Source organism: Pyrus communis, chromosome 14, assembly GCF_963583255.1.
Source record: "Pyrus communis chromosome 14, drPyrComm1.1, whole genome shotgun sequence".
Lineage (NCBI taxonomy): Eukaryota > Viridiplantae > Streptophyta > Magnoliopsida > Rosales > Rosaceae > Pyrus > Pyrus communis.
The window spans coordinates 25129287-25148745 of NC_084816.1; the positions used below are offsets into that span (position 1 = coordinate 25129287).

Sequence of the window (19459 nt, forward strand, 5' to 3'; positions counted from 1 at the left end):
ACCATCTCCAACTGAGGAAGCCAACTGGTCATAGGCCAAACATAGCTCTTTGACAAAAGAATATCTTCAACCGACAGGGCCAAAGGATCATAGGTCTAATATAATTTATTATTTTAATTAAATTAAACTACCATATTAAAATAAGGTTTTCAAATATATTTTGAGTGTCACTTGTCGTCAAATGAATAAGCCTTCAGATTTCTTATCTTTATATAATCTCAATAATTTTTTTGATAGGATTTCGAGTAACATGTGTTGCTAACATGATTAACTCTCCAAATTTCTTATCTTTATGTAATCTCAATAATTTTTCGAATAGAATTTCGAGTGACAAGTGTTGCTAAAGTGAGTAACTCTTCAATTTCTTATCTTTATGTAATCTTAATAATTTTTCTGATAGGATTTTGAGTGTCATGTGTCAAGATATAATTAGTTGTGCAAATTTTAGATAGAATTTTTATCTATGTGACACTTCTTATATTTAGTTTACAATGTTGTAGGAATAACGTAGGTATTTATAGGAAGAAAAAAAATTAGAATTTTTTTTAATAATTTGTCCAAAAAAAATTTCAAATTCCAACAGTAACCTGACAGCAGCATGACGTTAACTAGCCGTTGCTAGCTGGCGTCATGCTGATGCGAGGTAGCCATTGACATTCAAATGGGCCGAGCTTGAGGGCTAGCAAAAAGTCAAGCTTGACGTTCTAGAGTCAAGCGTGACATTCTGGCGTTGAAGGGCTGAAAATAGCCAGCCCGCTGGCCTGATTTGGGGGTTTGGACCCGGTAAGGCCCACAAACCTCGCCCTAGTACTCAATTGGAGACAATTTTCGTGTCATTCCGAGCTATTTTTCGTGTCATTCCCATTTTAAGTGTGGCGCCACTGTCTTATTTTCCAACACTTCTCTCCCCTTCCAACTTCCACCCGCGAACAAAACCCTAAACCCTTCTCTGAAACTCTGTGACTAAAGCTTGTCAATTGGCATCGATGGCGGGAGGCAAAACGAAGAAAGAGAAGGCGAGGCCAGCCGGGCACACCCCCTACCAAGGAGGCATATCGTTCCACAAGTCCAAGGGACAGCACATCCTCAAGAACCCCTTGCTCGTCGACTCCATCGTCCAGAAGTCTGGCATCAAATCGACGGATGTCATCCTTGAGATCGGTCCCGGTACTGGTAATCTCACCAAGAAGCTTCTAGAAGCTGGTAAGAGGGTCATCGCCGTCGAGATTGACGCTCGCATGGTCCTCGAGCTGCAGCGCCGCTTCCAGGGCACCCCTCACTCCAACCGCTTGCAGGTACCGCTTCTTCTTATTTTTTATTTTAAATTTCATTTACCGAACTTTTTTTTTTAATTAGAAAATCCATTATTGGGTAATTTCAGTTAGTGTTGCCATGACTATGAATCGATAATTAAGAAATAAGTTATCAAATTCTGTTCTGGTTGATTTGTTAGGTGTGATGTGTGTTTGGGGGATTTGCATCAAGTTCTGTTCCGAAATGATAATTATATTTGCCAGAAGATTTTCTTAATTACTGTTGTGATTAATTTAAGAAATTATGTTGTATGATTATACAGAAATATGTTTGATGTGTTTTGGGGATTCTGAATTGAAGAAAGATAGGGGTTTGCTTGTGGTTCTGTACACAGGTGATTCAAGGAGATGTGCTCAAGACTGAGCTTCCCTATTTCGATATATGTGTGGCAAACATCCCTTATCAAATCTCTTCTCCCTTGACCTTCAAGTTATTGAAGCATCAACCTGCTTTCCGATGTGCCATTATAATGTTTCAGAGGGAATTTGCGATGAGACTGGTTGCACAGCCCGGTGACAAGCTCTATTGTCGTCTTACTGTCAACACCCAACTCTTGTCTCGGGTATCTCACCTCCTCAAAGTTGGTAGGAACAATTTTCGCCCCCCGCCTAAGGTGGATTCCTCTGTCGTTCGAATCGAGCCCAGGAAACCGGCTTTACAAGTGAACCAGAAGGAGTGGGACGGCTTTTTGCGGATCTGTTTCAATAGGAAAAACAAAACCCTTGGCTCAATTTTTAGGCAGAAAAGTGTCATCAATCTGCTCGAGAAGAATTACAAGACCCTGCAGGCGCTTAATCCTGCAACAGCCCAAGAAGAGGATACTAATGATGTGATGGAGTTTATGGATGAGGACATGGAGATGGATGATGATGGAGTCGATGATGGGATGGAGATGGAGGTGGAGGATGGTAATGCGGAAGGGGAGATATCCGAATTCAAGAAAAAGGTGCTGGATGTGTTGAAGAAGTCTGGTTTTGAAGGCGAAAGGTCCTCCAAGCTCAAATTACAGCAATTTTTAGACCTACTTTCCCAGTTCAACAAGGATGGTATACACTTCTCCTGATCTTAGGATTTCTTGCAAGATTATTATACATTTTACTCAACCCAATTTTGTTAGGTTGCATCAAAGTCTTTCTCTTGTTTTATTTAGTGTTTTCTTAGAGGGGATACGTGATGATTTAGCTTGAGATTATATGTCGGACGTCCGATGGTTCTCAAAGGTTCCTTTCCAATGTATGTGGATGATGCATCTTAAGTGAGAGAATGCAGACATGAGATTTCACGGTTTTTAATCGATTTTACGAATCACTACAAAATCCCGCACCATTTTGAATCGGTTGTATGTTTAGCATTGTAAGCCATAAGCTGTTTGCATTATTGGAATCATCGATTAAGACTAGTGTATGTAATTGGATTCAATCGTCTACCACTGCGATGCATCTCCACAAGTAAAAAGACGGTAACGACAGACTTTTGCATTCTTTTTATTGCTTGTTCAAGTTCCTTTTCAGAATTTCCGACCCAAACAAGTTTGAACGGAACATATTGGTGGTACGCCAAATGAAATGCAGATACATCTGGTCCACCTTCCATACGCTCATTTGACACGAAAGCTCAAATTGCAACGAAAAGATATAAATATTAACCGATTACGATACAAAGCTTTGTAATCTTAACAAGTATGAATGACAAAGATCGGTCCGTGTGCGACCAACACTAAGTTTTGGCAACGGAAAAAAATAATTGCATGGACTGGTTTCAAAAGCTGATAGAGAAACCTATATGATACAACACAATGCATGTCAAAACATAACAACTTCAGTACTACAAAGGTAGCTAAAGCTAGGTACTTCCAAATCTAGTTCAAAACAGTTTATCTAAGACATCAAAAGGAGCACCTCATAAGACATCAAAAGGAGCACCTCAATCACAAACAGTTTTAACATTTAAACCCAGAAATACAGAGGTAATCAAGTAAACTTTGTCTTCTTTGACTTTACAGGAGGCTTTTCAAGGATCTCGCCATCGTCTTCCGAAGAGTTTTCAACAAGTTCATCAGGGACATCATTAGGAACATTGTGTCTGGTGATGAAGTCCTTCAATATTCCCATGCTTTCTTCTTTCACAGAAACCAGTTGTTCCGAAAGAATGCCCTTGTGCTCCTTGACAGAATATGTTTCTGAACGGAGCTGAAATTCCACCTTAATACAAGGCCTACAAGGGACTGCTTCTTGAATTTGAGCGTCCATGATACTGCAGAACGATTGATCCCAACAAGGAAACAATTAGCTTTAAAGTTTTAACCAATGACAGTGGAAAGGCATTGACAGAACGAGTTCTCTTATGGTCCTATATCCAAAGTTTCTTTATAGCTGGTTAATTGCTTCGTCAAAGATGATGGCTGTACTTTGAAAGAGACATGAAACATGCACGACAAAAAAGGTTCTGAAATCTTGTTGACAAACCAGATGACAAAAGGTCACTTATGGTTCTTACTATGCTTCAACTAGTAGCTTTAAACAGTTACAATTGCAGTCATCTCGCGCTACATGAATGAAGACAGACATCAACAATAGGAGGATAAATTCAAACCAGAGAGAATGATTCTACTTTGCACGATTACAACTTTACAAGTGCACCATCTACAAACAATGAAAAGGTGAAAGACGGTATTAACATACTGATTACTGACCCATTGAAATCCTCGTTTCGGGTAAAAACCTGACTCAAAAACTTTCTTGTGTTCTTTCGGTGGGGATCCAAAAGAAAAACTAAACAAACTATAATATTAACATGCTGATTACGGACTAATCGAATAGTGTTCCATATCCATATCCATTAGTCTGTATCCTATCCATATATCAAACTAATTTCCCAACTAAAAAGCGTAAAATCACATTCCAATTCTTGCCCTTTTCTCAGAGCTCACAAGTTAAAACCATGCTAGCACTAGCAGTGAAGATGTTACAAGAAAATTTTCAGAACAATTGATTGCTCTGCTCCAACGAAATTCATAAAGACAGTTTCACTCCATGGATTTGGAAACTTTGACATCTGCAGTCGAATTCCAAATCCGTCAAGGTTTCCAAATCCGCGGCTATTGGGTTTTGCGCGGGTATTCCACTGAATGCAATATGAGCTAATATACACACACACACACACACACACACACATAGTATGGCAGAGAGAGACTTTTAAATTTGAGATTCCAAGCTATTTACCGGAGAATAGATCGACGGCGACCGGAAGTCAAGTGTGAAGCTTTTCTCTTCCTCTGCGAGCCCTAATCGTAAAATTCCACCACTGACCCAGTCGACTGCCACTAATTTCCCCTTACTCTCACTTTTTCAAAAATATTTCATTTTACGTAAATACCCTTATAGCGATTTATGAAGACGGAAAATATCACCCACCCACAATCTTTTTTATTTTCTTTCGGAAGGCGGAAGCCAACAGAATAGTGACCAGTTAATGTTCAACTCTCATGAAGACAACCTTAATTCCATATGGCTGCTTGATTGGGGCAGCATGGGTTCGGGTCAGTGTAATCAATGTTTTATGGCAGATAGCCTTGTTTTTCTCACAAGAAAAAGACGAAGAGAGTACAATATACCTCTGCATTCTTCTATATTTTGTATTCCTTGTTCATGTTGCAGTTGAGAGATTCAAAGAGTATGTATCCGAACAAAAAAAATTCTAATTGGCAAACTCCACATATAAGCAAAATTTGATCCAAATTTTTACTTTTGAACAAGAAGAGGAAGAAGAAGAAGAAGAAGAAAGATAGCGGAAGAAAAGGAAAAATTGATCATAACATTCAAATTTATATTAACTAAATGCTTGATCATATATAGATCTTTGATTTCAATCCAACAGATTGTTTGTATCACATTGGACACTCACATTTAAAAACAGTGTGCTCATATGACATCATATTCCTCTCTATACTCTCTTAACGTTTGTCTTTCAATTTGTTTTTATCATCAATGCATTTCGTTATTTCAAGCAATTGTTCCCTTTTAAACAGTTTGCTCAAATGATCGTCCATGCCGGCCTCCATCCTCCGCCTTCTTTCCTCTCCCAATGTGTGACCAGTCAATGCAATGATCGGAATGTGAAGATTATAAGGCTCCTCCCCTCTCCTTGTATGCCTTGTTGCTTCGTATCCATTCATTTCCGGCATCTGCCACCAACCAAAAGGCACATCAACTTTAAGTTTTGATCCAAAACAAAAGGCGATAGGGAATACAATTTGAAATCCATGGGAGAGAGAAGTGCAAAAATCACTTCACCAAATGATTGGATTATTAAACCATTAATTATTGATCAACCATGAAGAGTGAAATAATTACCTCACAATCCATTAGTATATAATCGAATCCATGTTTTCCTTGATTAGCTAGAGCACCGTGAACGAGGTCAACAACTTCTCTTCCATTTCCACAAAGCTCCACAGTTGCACCCAACCTTGTCAAATTAATCTGAGCTAGCTTGCGGTTCAATTCAATGTCATTAGCAACCAAAATTTTCTTTCCAATCAAAGGCCCATTCGGATCGCTGGCATGCTCTTGTGTTTGATCACTAGGAGGACCTAGAATTTGTGAGTTTCTTGATGTGGTGGAGCCAATATGAGACAGATATTGTTGAGTCAGCGTTGGTGAATTTTTTTTCTTGCGAGGTGTCTCATTACCTGAACTACCACCAATATTACTATGGTCTTGCAATACTTCAATGCCATCATTGGTTGAATGATTTAACTGATTATTATACGACCAATGATGATGTGATATTGAGGAACTAGCAAGAGCTCTGGACGCTTTTCCATCCTGGTGTGGAAGCTACTGAAATGTGGCCCTTCTCTTATTAGGTAATGCACCTCCAAACTATGGAAGAAGTCTTATCACTTTGTATAGACGGCTACCGTGAAGCGTCTTGTGTTTGACTACGTCCTCTTGATCAAACATATCATGATCATTCAAGTCGATGCTATGACTTACTAACCAAACAACCCTGCACCAATTACCATTCCTAGTACTATTCTAGTGATGATCCATTTTGAACTCGGTCACAATCTTACATAGTTTTGAAAAGGGTCCAGCTGTGGCATCGATCACTACTAATACAAAGCCCATTGCACCCCGAAGACTCATCTTCTTAAAGAGAGAAAGAGGGAGCATGTTGTTGTTGTATTCGGTTCCACTCTTGTCCATTGCACTGATTAAAGGCACCTCTTTTACTCTGTTGGTAAGGTTGCATGATGTGGATTTACTCAAGCAATCCTGTAAACCCAACTCGGATATTCCTGAAGAGCTATGATGACGAGATTGGTAGCCCCCTTGTGTTTAGTTGTTTTTTCTAGAGTATGGGATAGTTGTTCCCATTGGTCTACAACAATTACTTTTATCCCAAGGTTTTCCATGAACTTTTGTGAAATTTTGCGACACTCTTCATTCTTAATCAACAAGACGACAGAGGATCCTGATCCTTCAACCTTAGGAGTACTAGATGGGGTTCGAATGTTCAAGATGGGGCTTGGCGTGTGAATGCTCAATGTGGGAGTACTCGAAGTGTGAGTGGTTACTGTCCCCAAATCAGAAGTACTTGGGCCAAATCTTATTTCAATGTCCACTTCTTTCGTGCTATCCTTGGAGACATTCTCACGTACAGTTAGCAGAACATTAAACCTAAAGCATGTCCTTCTTTCATCCATCTCCTTGTCCGCAATTCCTAATTCTCCGTGCATCAAACTTACCTAAATATAATGCAACATTTCAAAAAATATCAACATGTATAAACTATAAAGACATGTTCCCAAGAAATCAAAATCGTAATAGGCACATTGTAGAGAAACAGAATATTCTTCAAAAACTAAAGTACATTATTTGTTACTGAGCAATCTCCGCAGTAAAAAACATGGTTAACGACCATGTACGACATCAACCAAAGAAACCCTGTACTAAAACTATATATCGTCATTGAAGAAAAACCTTATACATCCAGCACAAAAGCAAACTAGCTATGGTCGAAATTTCCACATGAAAAATAAATACAATGAGATGAAGGTTAGTGGAAATGAGTTTTAAGAGGAAAATAAATATTAGTGGGAAAATATAAACATGAAATTAATGCAATGTTGATTGCTTACCAAGGACTGAACAATGCCAAGTCCTAAGCCGGTGCCTCATTCTCCAAGAGCAGTTTCTTTAACTTGGACATAGTTTTCAAACACTGATTTTTGCTTTTCCTGTATTATCCATCTCAAATACAAATTCCAAAGCATTTGGATCATGCTTCATTCTTCCCATGTCGGCTTGGGCTTTGTTGTTCTTGTTAAACAAGTACAACAATTATCTTGCAACACCATTGCTCTTGCCAGAAGCAGTTATTGAGTTCTTAAAACTAAGTTTTTCGACCCAAGCGCGGACTGTGACAAGTCCCTCCGACGTAAACTTGACGGTGTTGCTCATTAAGTTGCAGAACATCTGTTTTAGTCTATCCCTGTCGCCTATTGCATGCGGAAACTTAAGAAGAGAGCTATCATTAGGATCCAACACCACATCTATGCCTTTTTTAAAAACCCACAAGATGATACAAATTAACTACATCTTCAATAAGTTACGCCACATCGAATTCCTCTTCTTCAAGTTACATTTTCCCTGCTTCTATCGTACTCGTATCCAGAATAGAGTTCAATATACCAAAGAGGTGTTTTGCACAAGTTTCCATCTGCCTTAAATTGGTCTCCAACTCAGAACCCAAGGAAACTTCATCTTTAGATATGTAAATCAAACCTGTGATTCCGACTAGAGCAGCACGAATGTCATGGCTTGTTGTAGCAAATGCAAGGCTTTTATTGATGCTCTTTCTCTCTGCTTGATGGGTGGCCTCCACTTGCTTGATCAATGTGTTACACAGATGCATCTCTCGTCTTCCCGAAATACTCTTTACGAAAATATAACTGAAAATGAAGAAGCCCATAATACCAATCACTACAATGAGGAGGATGAATGCCACTTTGCAGTCCTTGAGAACAAGACTCATCATTGACCTAATGTGAGGGGAACCCGATAGAACATTATAAACCTGAAACTCAAACAAAAAGGTTTACAAGTTTTAAATAATGTAGATATTTTATAAATAAATTAACGAACAATTGAGTTTTGAAGGTTATTTTAATTAAGATTACCTGTAAACTATGCTCGATATGCTTGATGATGCTGATCAATAAGCAAGCAAGTACCAACACGCAAGTTGCCTGCAAGGAGTTTTACTAGTTAGAATAATATTTGCAATAAAGTGATAACAATGAAATTAAGCTTGAAATTAGTTTAGAATAATGAAAAGAAGAATTACCAGCAAGACAAAGAAAGCATGCCTTATGAACACTTTCAATGGGTTGAGTTTCATTGGGTCTTCGAATCGTGATTAGCCACAAACAACTTTATGTATCATCCAAGTTGCCATGAAAATAAGGTCAAATGAAAGTCAAAAACTAGATTTTGACATACTTCACCAATCAAAGACATCAACAAAACAAAAACGAACTACATTTTAAGTTCGAACATTAAGAATTGTGAGTCTGATAAAACAACATATATAGGGTAGTTTTTTTTAGCACATGTTTATGATTTAACTATAATACTTACATGTATCTAATATTTTTAATTTTTTATGACAGGATAGCCGCCGCTAACTAATTCACACAATTTTCGTATAGAAACAACAGCACCAGTATGGCTTTTAGAAAACCACCCCGTCTTAACTGCCAAGTAGTCAAACAAGATCGGCTGGAATCTAGCCTGACAAGCAGGTAATGTCTGCTTTGCTTCCTCGATCTATTCTATTTGCTATGGTGCAACATGCCAGCGCGAAGTGATTCATCATACTCAAACATGAGCCAATCGTTCATTTCTTCCACCATGAAAGGTTCATTCCAAATCACAATTAAGAAAAATTTCTCTCTTTTTTTTATTTTTTTTCTTTTCGTTATGGTAGAGTGAGTAAAAGCAGACTCCCTTAAAAGGCATAACAAAATTGGAGACTTCTAAAAAAAAAAAAAAAAAAAATTAGAGAATAAAATCTCTCACCCATATTAAATCAAGAACAGGCCTTTATTAATTTGTTGTTATGCTATTAAATAGTAACTATTGTTTCACGTTATAATTTGAATAACAATTGCGGTGTGGGAAATGCATATTTATGAATATATGTGGCACACATTCAATACATTCATTTACCGCGAAAATTCAAATTGCAAAGAAATGAGAATTAGATTAACTGGTTAGTGTACGTTGAATTTTTTTAATGATTTAGTACGCACATACATAAAAAAATAAAAAAAATAATAAAAACGCAACTTTTATGAAAGAGCATTAACAACTATATAAAAGAAAAACGATTGATGATGATTTTCTAGGGCTTGATCAATGAGTACAAGAAGTTGTCGTATCATTGTTTGAGTTTCTTTGGTCTCTCATTGAGATTTTGCAAGACCTACGTATCTCAAATCTAACTTTGTCAAATCATCATGTTCAATTTTATCCTCTTTTTTGTTAGTTTCTCAATCGTTCATTCCTTATTTTGCTTGAACTAGAGCAAATATGAAATCAATTACCATAATTTAAAAGATAACATACCTCATATATAGATCATGATATGTATTATCTAGTGCATTCATTGGTAAAATTATAATGCTACGGTCCTAAATTCTTTGAAATCAAACCGCAGAAGGTCATCCAAAAAATTTGAAAAAAAGCCACAAACAAACAAACAATCCATCAGAAGGGAGATGCTTTATTCATAAAACCAATGAATGAATTTTGTAAAATTAAAGAAAAGCTGTGAGAGACTTATGAACAAGAAGAAGAAAGAAGAAAAGGTGTGGGAGAGATGATGACCTGTTGAAGAAGAAGAGGAGGAATACACACACACACACACACACACACATATATATATATATGTGAGCCGCAGAAGGATGATGGGAACTTACGCCTCTTATTAGCTTTTTTTTTTTTGTCCGCTAAATTTGCAGTCTGCAGTCAGTTTTGTTCATCTTCTGGTTGGAGTTAGGGCAAAACAATGTTATGATGTTTTTATTAACTTCTGATATGATGATATCCGAGTACTCTTGCTTCTTTGAAAGAGAGTTTTGTATATAAATTAAATATCTTGAAGTAGATTTTGGATATTAAATACTCAAGGGCATCAGTCAGCACAATTCCTTTTTGGCTTCTTGCATTCACCACGCCCAAAATTTTCCATCTAGGGTTCTTGCAGAATTGGGGATGTATACAGGTAGCACACAGAAATATTGGACTAGCAGTAAATCGAAAAACAGAAATGAAGCGCTTGTTAAAAAGATGATCTCTGTCGACCGACATATGGCATTAGGGCTATGGGGACTAATGTTTTGGATTAGGCACGTAGGTTCCATGCAGATCCAGACCATAAAGCAGCTTAATTCCGTTGCCAGCTAGGAAATGATAAAAAGACCAAGAGAAGAACTTGTTGATTAACTGAAAAACAAGCACATAGTTTTATGTCTGGGTTTCTTCTTGCATTGGTAGTTAATGGCCCGCTGCAAGATTGGCTTAAAGGGAGCCAAAAAATTCCTCATTAATTTGTTCTGTGATAAAAGGTTTAAGGCAAGAATTCTTTTTATATGTTCCCTATTATGCATAATACTTTTTTTAAAATAAATTATGTCCTATTAGATTAACTGTAACGGAAAGACTCAAATCTAAGAGGGGTGTATTTAATTGGGATTTTGAGAGATTTTAATTCTTTTAATGAATCTAGGAGTATTCAATTAGGATTTTAAATGATTCTCTGAAATTTAATGTGTATTCAATCATGATTTTAAGATAGTTTATTAAAATCCTTAGAAATCCAGATGTATTCAATTAGAATTTTAAAGAAGTTTATAACATTTCAGGTGTATTTAATTGGAATTAAAATTTAAAGAATTTGGGAAAGTTGAGGAATTAGAAGGAATTGGAGAAATTTTCTAATGTATTTTAAGCATCCACAAATCTCACATCTCCCCATGAGATTTTGAGGGAATTGAATCAAAATTTACATGGAATCTCTACAAATCAGTCAAACTCCATAAAAATCCATGAATTTATAAATCCATTAAAATCTCTCAAATTCCCATATTTGGGTTTAAACACAAAAAATGCAACCCAAACCTAAAAAAAATTGAGTTAGGACTTAAATGAAAACCCATATTAGGCTTCAGATTTGGTTGACTCAAATATGAAGTAGGCCCGTTATTTAGTACTACGGTTTAGTGATATTTTTCTCCACATGTAAGTGAGAGGTCTTAGGTTCGATTCTCGCCAAAGATGAGTTTAACCCACATTATTACTAGCCCATTACGAGGCTTAGCCCACTCCCCCACCCCTTAATGTAGATAATATCGTTTGTTTAAAAAAAATGAAGTGGGCCCCACTTTTTTTTTTTTTTTTTTTTTTTAAACAAAGAAGAGGTTGAATATATAACATAGTGCTCGACAGCTAGGCCCCACGGTGCATGAATCCTCCTAACTGTCTAATGGCTAACTGGATTTAAATTTTGGCCTTTCGATTTCTGCACCATTTGGATTCAAATTTCATACTAAAGCTCATATTTAAGTCTTTGGTGCATTGAAAAGACTTTGACTCATATTTTCAGTGTATTAATTAGAGATGACCTCACATTTAACAAATTAATGGAGGAAGGTCTTTCAAACTTGAAACGTCCTCCAATATTGGGAAAGAATAATGGGGAAACAATTGACTGGGAACGCATAATATGTCTCATAACATATAGGCTAGGATAGGCAACCAATCAAGTGATACAGCTAAAGTACATAAAATATGAACCATTTACAACACCAAATAGGCAAACAATAAAGATGTGCACGAACTATGATAATATACAATATAAATTGTAGCTTTTCAATGCCCAAAAAATTGTTGATGCATGCTAAAACTTGAGCAGGTATGGAAGGAAATGGCATCAGTTGGAAACCATAATGCCTCATTTGGCATTTCACCATCTTTAAGGTTGAGTGTCATGATCTCTTCTCTTTACCCTTTTCTTCATCATCTCAACCCACCTTTTAAAGACAATGGAGACTTCAAATTTACAAGCAAACTTCATATTCTGCGCCTATTCCTCAAGAATGTCAGGTTTCCCAACTCTGCAGAAGTCCATTGCAAACTTGTTTAAATCAAGCTGAAAAGGCTTCATTCCTTTTTCGACCATTTCCTCTAGAAATTTACAGGCTTTTCCTGATCTTCCTTGACTTAAAAAACCTCAAATGAGAATAGTATATGAATTGTAAAACCCATTTTGAATCATCTTATCCCATACTGCACAACCCATATCATAATTTTTCGTCTGAAAATAAGACTTCATGATCGTGTTATAAGTGTGTATTAATGGCTCAATGCCATTTTGAATCATCTTGTTGTATATCTGCACTGCATCATCTGGCATTCGCTACTGCCTTGTCATCACTTTAATCAAAGCATTGTATGTCCGCCCATTAGGAGTGCAACCGTTTTCCTTCATCTCTCTCTACAATTCATAAACTATTTCCATCTTCTTCTGATTTCCAAACCCTGTGATTAAGCACGTGTAAACCGCACCACCTGGCTAGCAGCCAAATTCTTGCATTTCATAAAAAGGGTCAACCGATTATTTCATCTTTTTTTGCTTGCAGAAATCCTAAATCAAAACACTAACTTCTAACGTTGAGAGATAGGCCATTGGCTTTCATGACCTTAAGCAGCTTGATAACATCAAACCTCTTATGACCCCTCAATTACCCTCTGTGTATTGTATTATACACAACAATATCAGGCTTAAATCCCTTATCAACCATCTTATTCCACACCCTCCTTATTGAGGGTACAAATGTAAATGTAGATGTAAAAAGATCTTCCTTATATATTGGATAGTTTGTTATAGTTGATTTTAGTTAGTTAGAATGTGGTGTTTGTTTTATTGGTGGAAATACTTGTATATATACATGTTGTAATATTATTTTCAATCAATGAAAAGATTATTTCCCAGTATGGTATCAACTGCATTCTGTCTCATGACTTGATCCAAACACGCTTCACCGCCTGCAATCTCTTCCTTATTCTTTCTCCCCTATCGCGATCGCGATCTCAGCAACTTCTCTATCTCCAAAATCCTAGCCTTGCACATTAATGGTGGTTCCTGCTTCTCCTTCCTCTGATTTTATAGCTCGAGTTCATCAACCTTTTCCGATGACTTTCTCTCTCACAATCACACCTCCGACGACTTCCTCCGCCACGATTCAGAACATTGGATCGATGGTGCCGATTAAGCTCACAACCACTAATTGTGTCACCTAGAGTGCTTTGCTCGCTCCAATTTTTTGTCGCTACAATCTCACCGGCATAGTTGATGGATCGACACCACCACCGCCTCAAATGCTACTGGATGATTCTGACAATCTCACCTCTCAATCAAGAGTATGTTTCTTGGTATGAAAATGATCAAAATATCCTCATCTGGATCAATTCCATACTTTCTAAAACCCTAATTCCTTATACTGTTGGAGTTAATTCTTCTTGAGAACTTTGGGTGAAACTGGAATCAAGATTGGCTGCTGCATCTCAATCTCACATTCATGATCCGATCTCGTCTACGTAACATCATTAAAGGAGAATCCACAACAACTCAATTTCTCCAACAAATTGAGGAAATTGCAGACGCTCTTGCAAGTACTGGAGCACCAGTTGAGGATTTCGAGCTTATTTCTATCACACTTCATGGATTGTCATCAGAGTATGATTCATTCATTGATGTTATTCAATTTTGCATCGGATCGACTATGATTGATGAATTACATGGCCTTCTTTTAAGCAAAGAAATTCAATTAAACAATCGCAAGAAATCACCTCATATTGCTCCATTTCAGGTGTGTAATTCCTCAGCTGGTCTTCTTCCCGCCCTACCTGTGAATTCTCAGGCATACAATGCTCAAAATACTTCTTCACATAATTTCTCTTAATGCCGTTCTCAGAATTACTCCCAATATCGTGGCAACTTTTCAAACCCTAGAAATTATCAAGGCAAGGGTAATTTAAGAGGAAACTCATAGTGTAACAATTATCGGTAGAATAATCCACGTTTTCCTCTTAGTGGTCGTTCTTTCTCCAATTCCTCCGGTAAACGAACTCCTTGTCAAATCTGCTACCATTATGATCATGAAGCAATTGACTGTCCACAAAAAATGAATCCCAATTACACTAGCACTTCATCTCTTTCTGTTATGGTTACAATACTGGATCTACTTCTTCTACACCTACTTGGCTTGTAGATTCTAGTGCCAGTTCAAACATGACCAACAACTACATCAATCTTCAAAATCCTAAGGCTTATCATAGTCCTGAAACAGGTCTACATTGGTGATGACAAAGGTTTACCCATCTTTCACTCTAGCTCCTCAATCTTAAATACTCGTACTCATCGTTTTCAGTTGAAAAATGTTATTTATGTGCCTGATTTAAAGAAAAATTTGCTTTTTGCAAACCAATTTCTTCTTGACAACTAGTGTTCTATGCATCCTTATCCCTTTCACTTCACTATGAATGATATTTCTTCAGGGAAGATGTTTTTTAGTGGACCAGTTCGTGATGGATTCTACCCATTTCATGCATCATCTTCTGTTGTTGGTAATCACAAAGCGTTTGTTGCTGATACAAAGGGCTTCCAAAGATTTTTGGCACCAAAGACTTGGCCATCCCTCTATCAAAATCTTAAATAAATTGGTCTCAAATTCATGTATTTATGTGTCTATAAATAAAGCTTTCTGCTCAGATTGTGATGTAAGCAAAAGCTCTAAGCTTTATTTTGTCATTGTATCTTGTCCAACAAGCAAGCCATCAAAGCTTCTTCACACAGATGTCTAGGGACTAGCTTATGTCACTTTTGTGCATGGTTTTAGATACTATGTGATCCTTGTCGATGATTATACCAAGTACTCGTGGTTTGATCCTTTGAAGTTTAAGTTTGATGTACTTTCTACATTTGTTCAATTCAAAGCTCTTGTTGAAAATCAGTTAGGAACCAAGATTATTTCTATATGCTCAGACTCTGGTGGTGAATTCTTGAGTTCAAAGTTCTTTCAGTTCTTACTTGCTTATGCTATTACACATCAACTCAGCTGCCCTCACACTCCATAACAAATGGGTGTGCTGAGCGCAAGCACAAACATCTTGTTGAGACTGCAAAAACTTTATTGACAGTTTCAAAGGTTCCACATCAGTATTGGATTCATGTTTTCTCTACAACAATTTATCTTATCAACAGAATGTCCACTGACACAAAACAATCTCATTGGGAATCCTTATTCAAGAAAACTCTAGAGTATACATTTCTCAAAGTTTTTGGTTGTAGCTGCTTCCTTTGGTTAAACCTTACACTACATCCAAGTTATAACCAAAGAGCAAACATTGTGTTTTCTTGGGTTACAGTTTAAATCACTAAAGGTATAAGTGTCTGGATCCTATCTCCAATAGGATCTACATTTCCAGGCATGTTATTTTTTATGAGGGAAATTTTCCTTTTCACAAATCATCCATATCAACTTCATCTTCTTCCCAAATTCACTCTTCATCACCATCACATACTATCCCATCCATTATAACATTCACCTCAGCTCCTCTTTACCTACAAACATTAAACACAACACCTTATTCTTAGGACTCATCTCCTTTCTCCCATTCACCAAATCCTCTTTCAACTTCTCATTTCTCTTAACCACTGCCTCAACCTAATTCAACCATTTCAACCTCTTATACTACAAATCCTAATACCAACATTAATCTAATGCAAACCAAGTCAAAATCTGATATCTTCAAGCCTAAAACCTTAAATGCCACTAAACATCCAATCCCATCTCATCTCAATGTTGATTATGTTTCATCTACCTATCATCAGGCATCCAAATATCCCTATTGGAGAAAAACAATGTAAGAAAAGTTCAATGCTATTCTCAACATTGGAACTTGGTCTTTGGTTCCCTCTTCTCTATCTCAGAATCTTGTAGGTTGCAAGTGGGTGTTTCAAATCAAGAGAAAGTTTGATGGTTCCATAGACAGGTACAAGGCTCGGCTTGTTGCAAAGGGATTTCATTAACAAGAAGGGTTAGACTATAGTGAAACTTTCAGTCCAGTTGCAAAACCCGTCACAATTCGACTTCTACTCACTTTGGCTACTCAATATGACTGGTTTCTCAACCAACTTGATGTGAGCAATGCTTTTCTGCATGGTAACCTCAGAAAATTTGTATTCATACAATAACCTCCTGGCTTTGAGGACTTTACACAACTTAATTCTGTCTGCAGATTACATAAGTCCTTGTATAGACTTAACCAAGCTCCTAGAGTTTGGTATGAAAAGCTGAATGATGCATTACTTTCTTTGGGATTTGTTGGTTCACAATCAGATCATTCCTTATTTATCAAGAAATATCCTCAATTCGTGTTCATTATTGTCTATGTTGATGACATCCTTGTCATTGGTCCTTCTCTTCAAGCCTGCAAGTAAGTTATTGGCCAGTTGAGTGCTCTATTTCCAATCAAGGATATTGGTTCCTTGCACTACTTTCTTGGCATTAAAGTTAAACGATCTTCAAATGGTATTTTCATTTATCAAACAAAATATATTCTGAATTTGTTGCACAAGGCCAAAATGGATGGTGCAAAACCTTGTGTTACTCCACTTAACACATCCATGCTTGATCATACTTCTCCACTCTTGGATAACCCTATTGAATATCGATCACTTGTTGGAGCACTTCAATATCTTACATGGACTCGGCCAGATCTCTCATTTGCAGTAAATCTTGTTTGCTAGTTTATGCACTGCCTTAGAGTTTCTCATATTTAAGCAGTCAAATGAATCCTGAGGTATCTTAAAGGATCCATTGGTTGTGGTATCTGGTTTTCTAAGAGTTCTTTTACACCAAGTACCAATGCCTACCGAGATGCTGATTGGGCAGGCTGTGCTCTTGATAGAAAGTCCACTGGTGGTTTTTGTGTGTTTTTGGGCAACTTCATTATCAGTTGGAGTGCAAAGAAGCAATCTACAGTGGCAATATCCTCCACAGAGGCTGAATATAGGTCATTGGCTAACACTGCTGTAGAACTCACATGGATCTGCAAACTCATTGTTGACATTAGTTTTCAATCACCTTGTAATCCAAAATTGTGGTGTGATAACATCTCATCTATCTCTCTAGCCAAGAATCCTATTTTCCATGCTTGGACTAAGCATGTTGAAATAGACTATCACTACATTTGTGAAAAAGTTTTGGCACAAGAGATTTCTCTGCATTTTGTTTGTTCACAGGATCAAGTGGCTGACATTTGCATTAAAGCTCTGTCCAATTCAAGGTTTATGTTTCTCAGGAACAAACTTGCTCTTCGCTAGCCTCATATCAGTTTGAGGGGGGATATTAAGGGTACAAATGTAAATGCAAAGGTAAAAAGATCTTCCTTAGTTATTAGATAGTTTGTTATAGTTGGTTTTAGTTAGTTAGAATGTGGTATTTGTTTTATGTTGTATATATACATGTTGTAATATTATTTTCAATCAATGAAAAGATTATTTACCAATACTCCCTGCCTCCATTAAATTTTTTGAGTTGCACCACCCGTACAGCAGTGCAGAATAAGTTTGTAAATTTTGTGTAAACCTTCATTTCAACTTCTCAAAAAGCAATTGCATTTCTTTTCCCAGCTTTGCCCTTCCAAAAGTATCAAGCAAGCAATTAATGGTATTGACACCAACTTTGAACTTGTAGTACTTCATCAATTCAAAAATGCCAACAACTTCATTCCTCTCATTGGTAGCAGCAAAAGCTTTAAAAAGCAATCACAAATGTTTCCTTCGTGAAAAACTCTTTCGCTCCCATTTCTTCAAGCAGCGACATCATGGTCTCAAATTGCCTAGTCTTTCCTAAAATGCTCACAATTGAATTACGAGTCCTAGAATCATGGGAAAACCCTGGCTTTTGCCCTGCCCAATAGAAAAACCGAAGGGCGGGTTTTCTAGCGTGCTGGAAGCGTTTCAAAACCGCCGTAACCAAATCATGGGACAAATGGATACCGCATTCATCAAGAACTGCCTCCATGTTCCAATCTAAAGCAAACAATTCATCGATCACCTTGCATACCCTGTCGACCTCTTACGGGCCCGCACTAGAACTAACATGAACATTCTCCCTATCCTCATCCTCGCTATCAGTTTCAACACCCGAATCCGAACCATCAGCAGTGGCACTAGAAACGCCATAATCCAATCACAATATACAATGCCAACCATTGAAGTTGTAAAATTGGAGATTGTAGTAGGTATAGTTAGCAGTTTTTCTTGTAGAATAAAAAGTGAAGTGGGGTATGGCAAAATAAATGGAATTTGACAATGAGAATGATAGAGATAACGATGAAGAGGAGAATGAAGAAAACTAGGCAGGGGCAGAGAGCTACTATTAGGAAGGCAAACTTGCCCTCGGCGGCGTCGTCTTTCTCGTCCTTGATAGAAAGAACATAGCTCGATGGTGAAGCGGCGGCGTGGGCAGACATCTGAGAGTGGTGTTGCTGGGTGTGGTTGAGAGTAAAAGAGGTGGCTTTGGGCGGAAGAGGATGATCTTATTAGAAAGAGGGACATTGGGCAGCCATGAATGGACTTTCTAGTAGTCTTTAGTAGATCGAGATTTTCAGCTATCAAGTATGAAGATTCAGAGATGGGTGAAGAAAGTGGAAGGAAATGTAGAGTTCGTAGTTGCAACAGGCCAACAACAAAACTGCTGAATCCTAATTAAGCGCAGCGGCGTAACCACCGATTAGTAAATTAGGCCCAGCCCAATTTTACTTTTCGTTATGGTCAGAAAATTAAAATTTTCGATTGTGGAATAGAACAAAATTCTACTCAACTATCCAGCTAATGTGACAACGTAGCAATTAGTGACGACATAATGGTAATTGATCATTTGGCTAAGTTCTCAAAATATAAAATAAAAAAATTAAATCAAATTCATCAACTCACACTTAATAATGAGTTGCAATTGACCACACATTGATAACTCAATCCAATTTTTCACTTAAATGAAGAGTGT

General features: G+C 37.3%; 1 protein-coding gene, 1 long non-coding RNA gene and 2 pseudogenes across 2 annotated transcripts; 1 reads left to right on the forward strand and 3 right to left on the reverse strand.

The window, feature by feature from the left end:
• The first annotated feature begins 882 nt into the window (after positions 1–882).
• Positions 883–2606, forward strand: LOC137716289 (ribosomal RNA small subunit methyltransferase-like). The gene is made up of 2 exons (XM_068455723.1): positions 883–1295; positions 1649–2606. Exons 1-2 carry the CDS (start codon positions 987–989, stop codon positions 2375–2377), a joined length of 1038 nt encoding a protein of 345 aa, XP_068311824.1. The 5' UTR covers positions 883–986; the 3' UTR covers positions 2378–2606.
• Positions 2607–3046: 440 nt separating this feature from the next.
• Positions 3047–4651, reverse strand: LOC137716315 (uncharacterized). The gene is made up of 2 exons (XR_011065659.1): positions 4536–4651; positions 3047–3567 (listed from the first exon to the last, which is right to left on the reverse strand). It is a non-coding gene; the product is annotated as an uncharacterized lncRNA (long non-coding RNA).
• A 1932-nt stretch (positions 4652–6583) lies between these two features.
• On the reverse strand, positions 6584–8721 carry LOC137714681 (histidine kinase CKI1-like; annotated as a pseudogene).
• A 3636-nt stretch (positions 8722–12357) lies between these two features.
• Positions 12358–19011, reverse strand: LOC137714682 (pentatricopeptide repeat-containing protein At3g62470, mitochondrial-like; annotated as a pseudogene).
• Between the last annotated feature and the right edge of the window lie 448 nt (positions 19012–19459).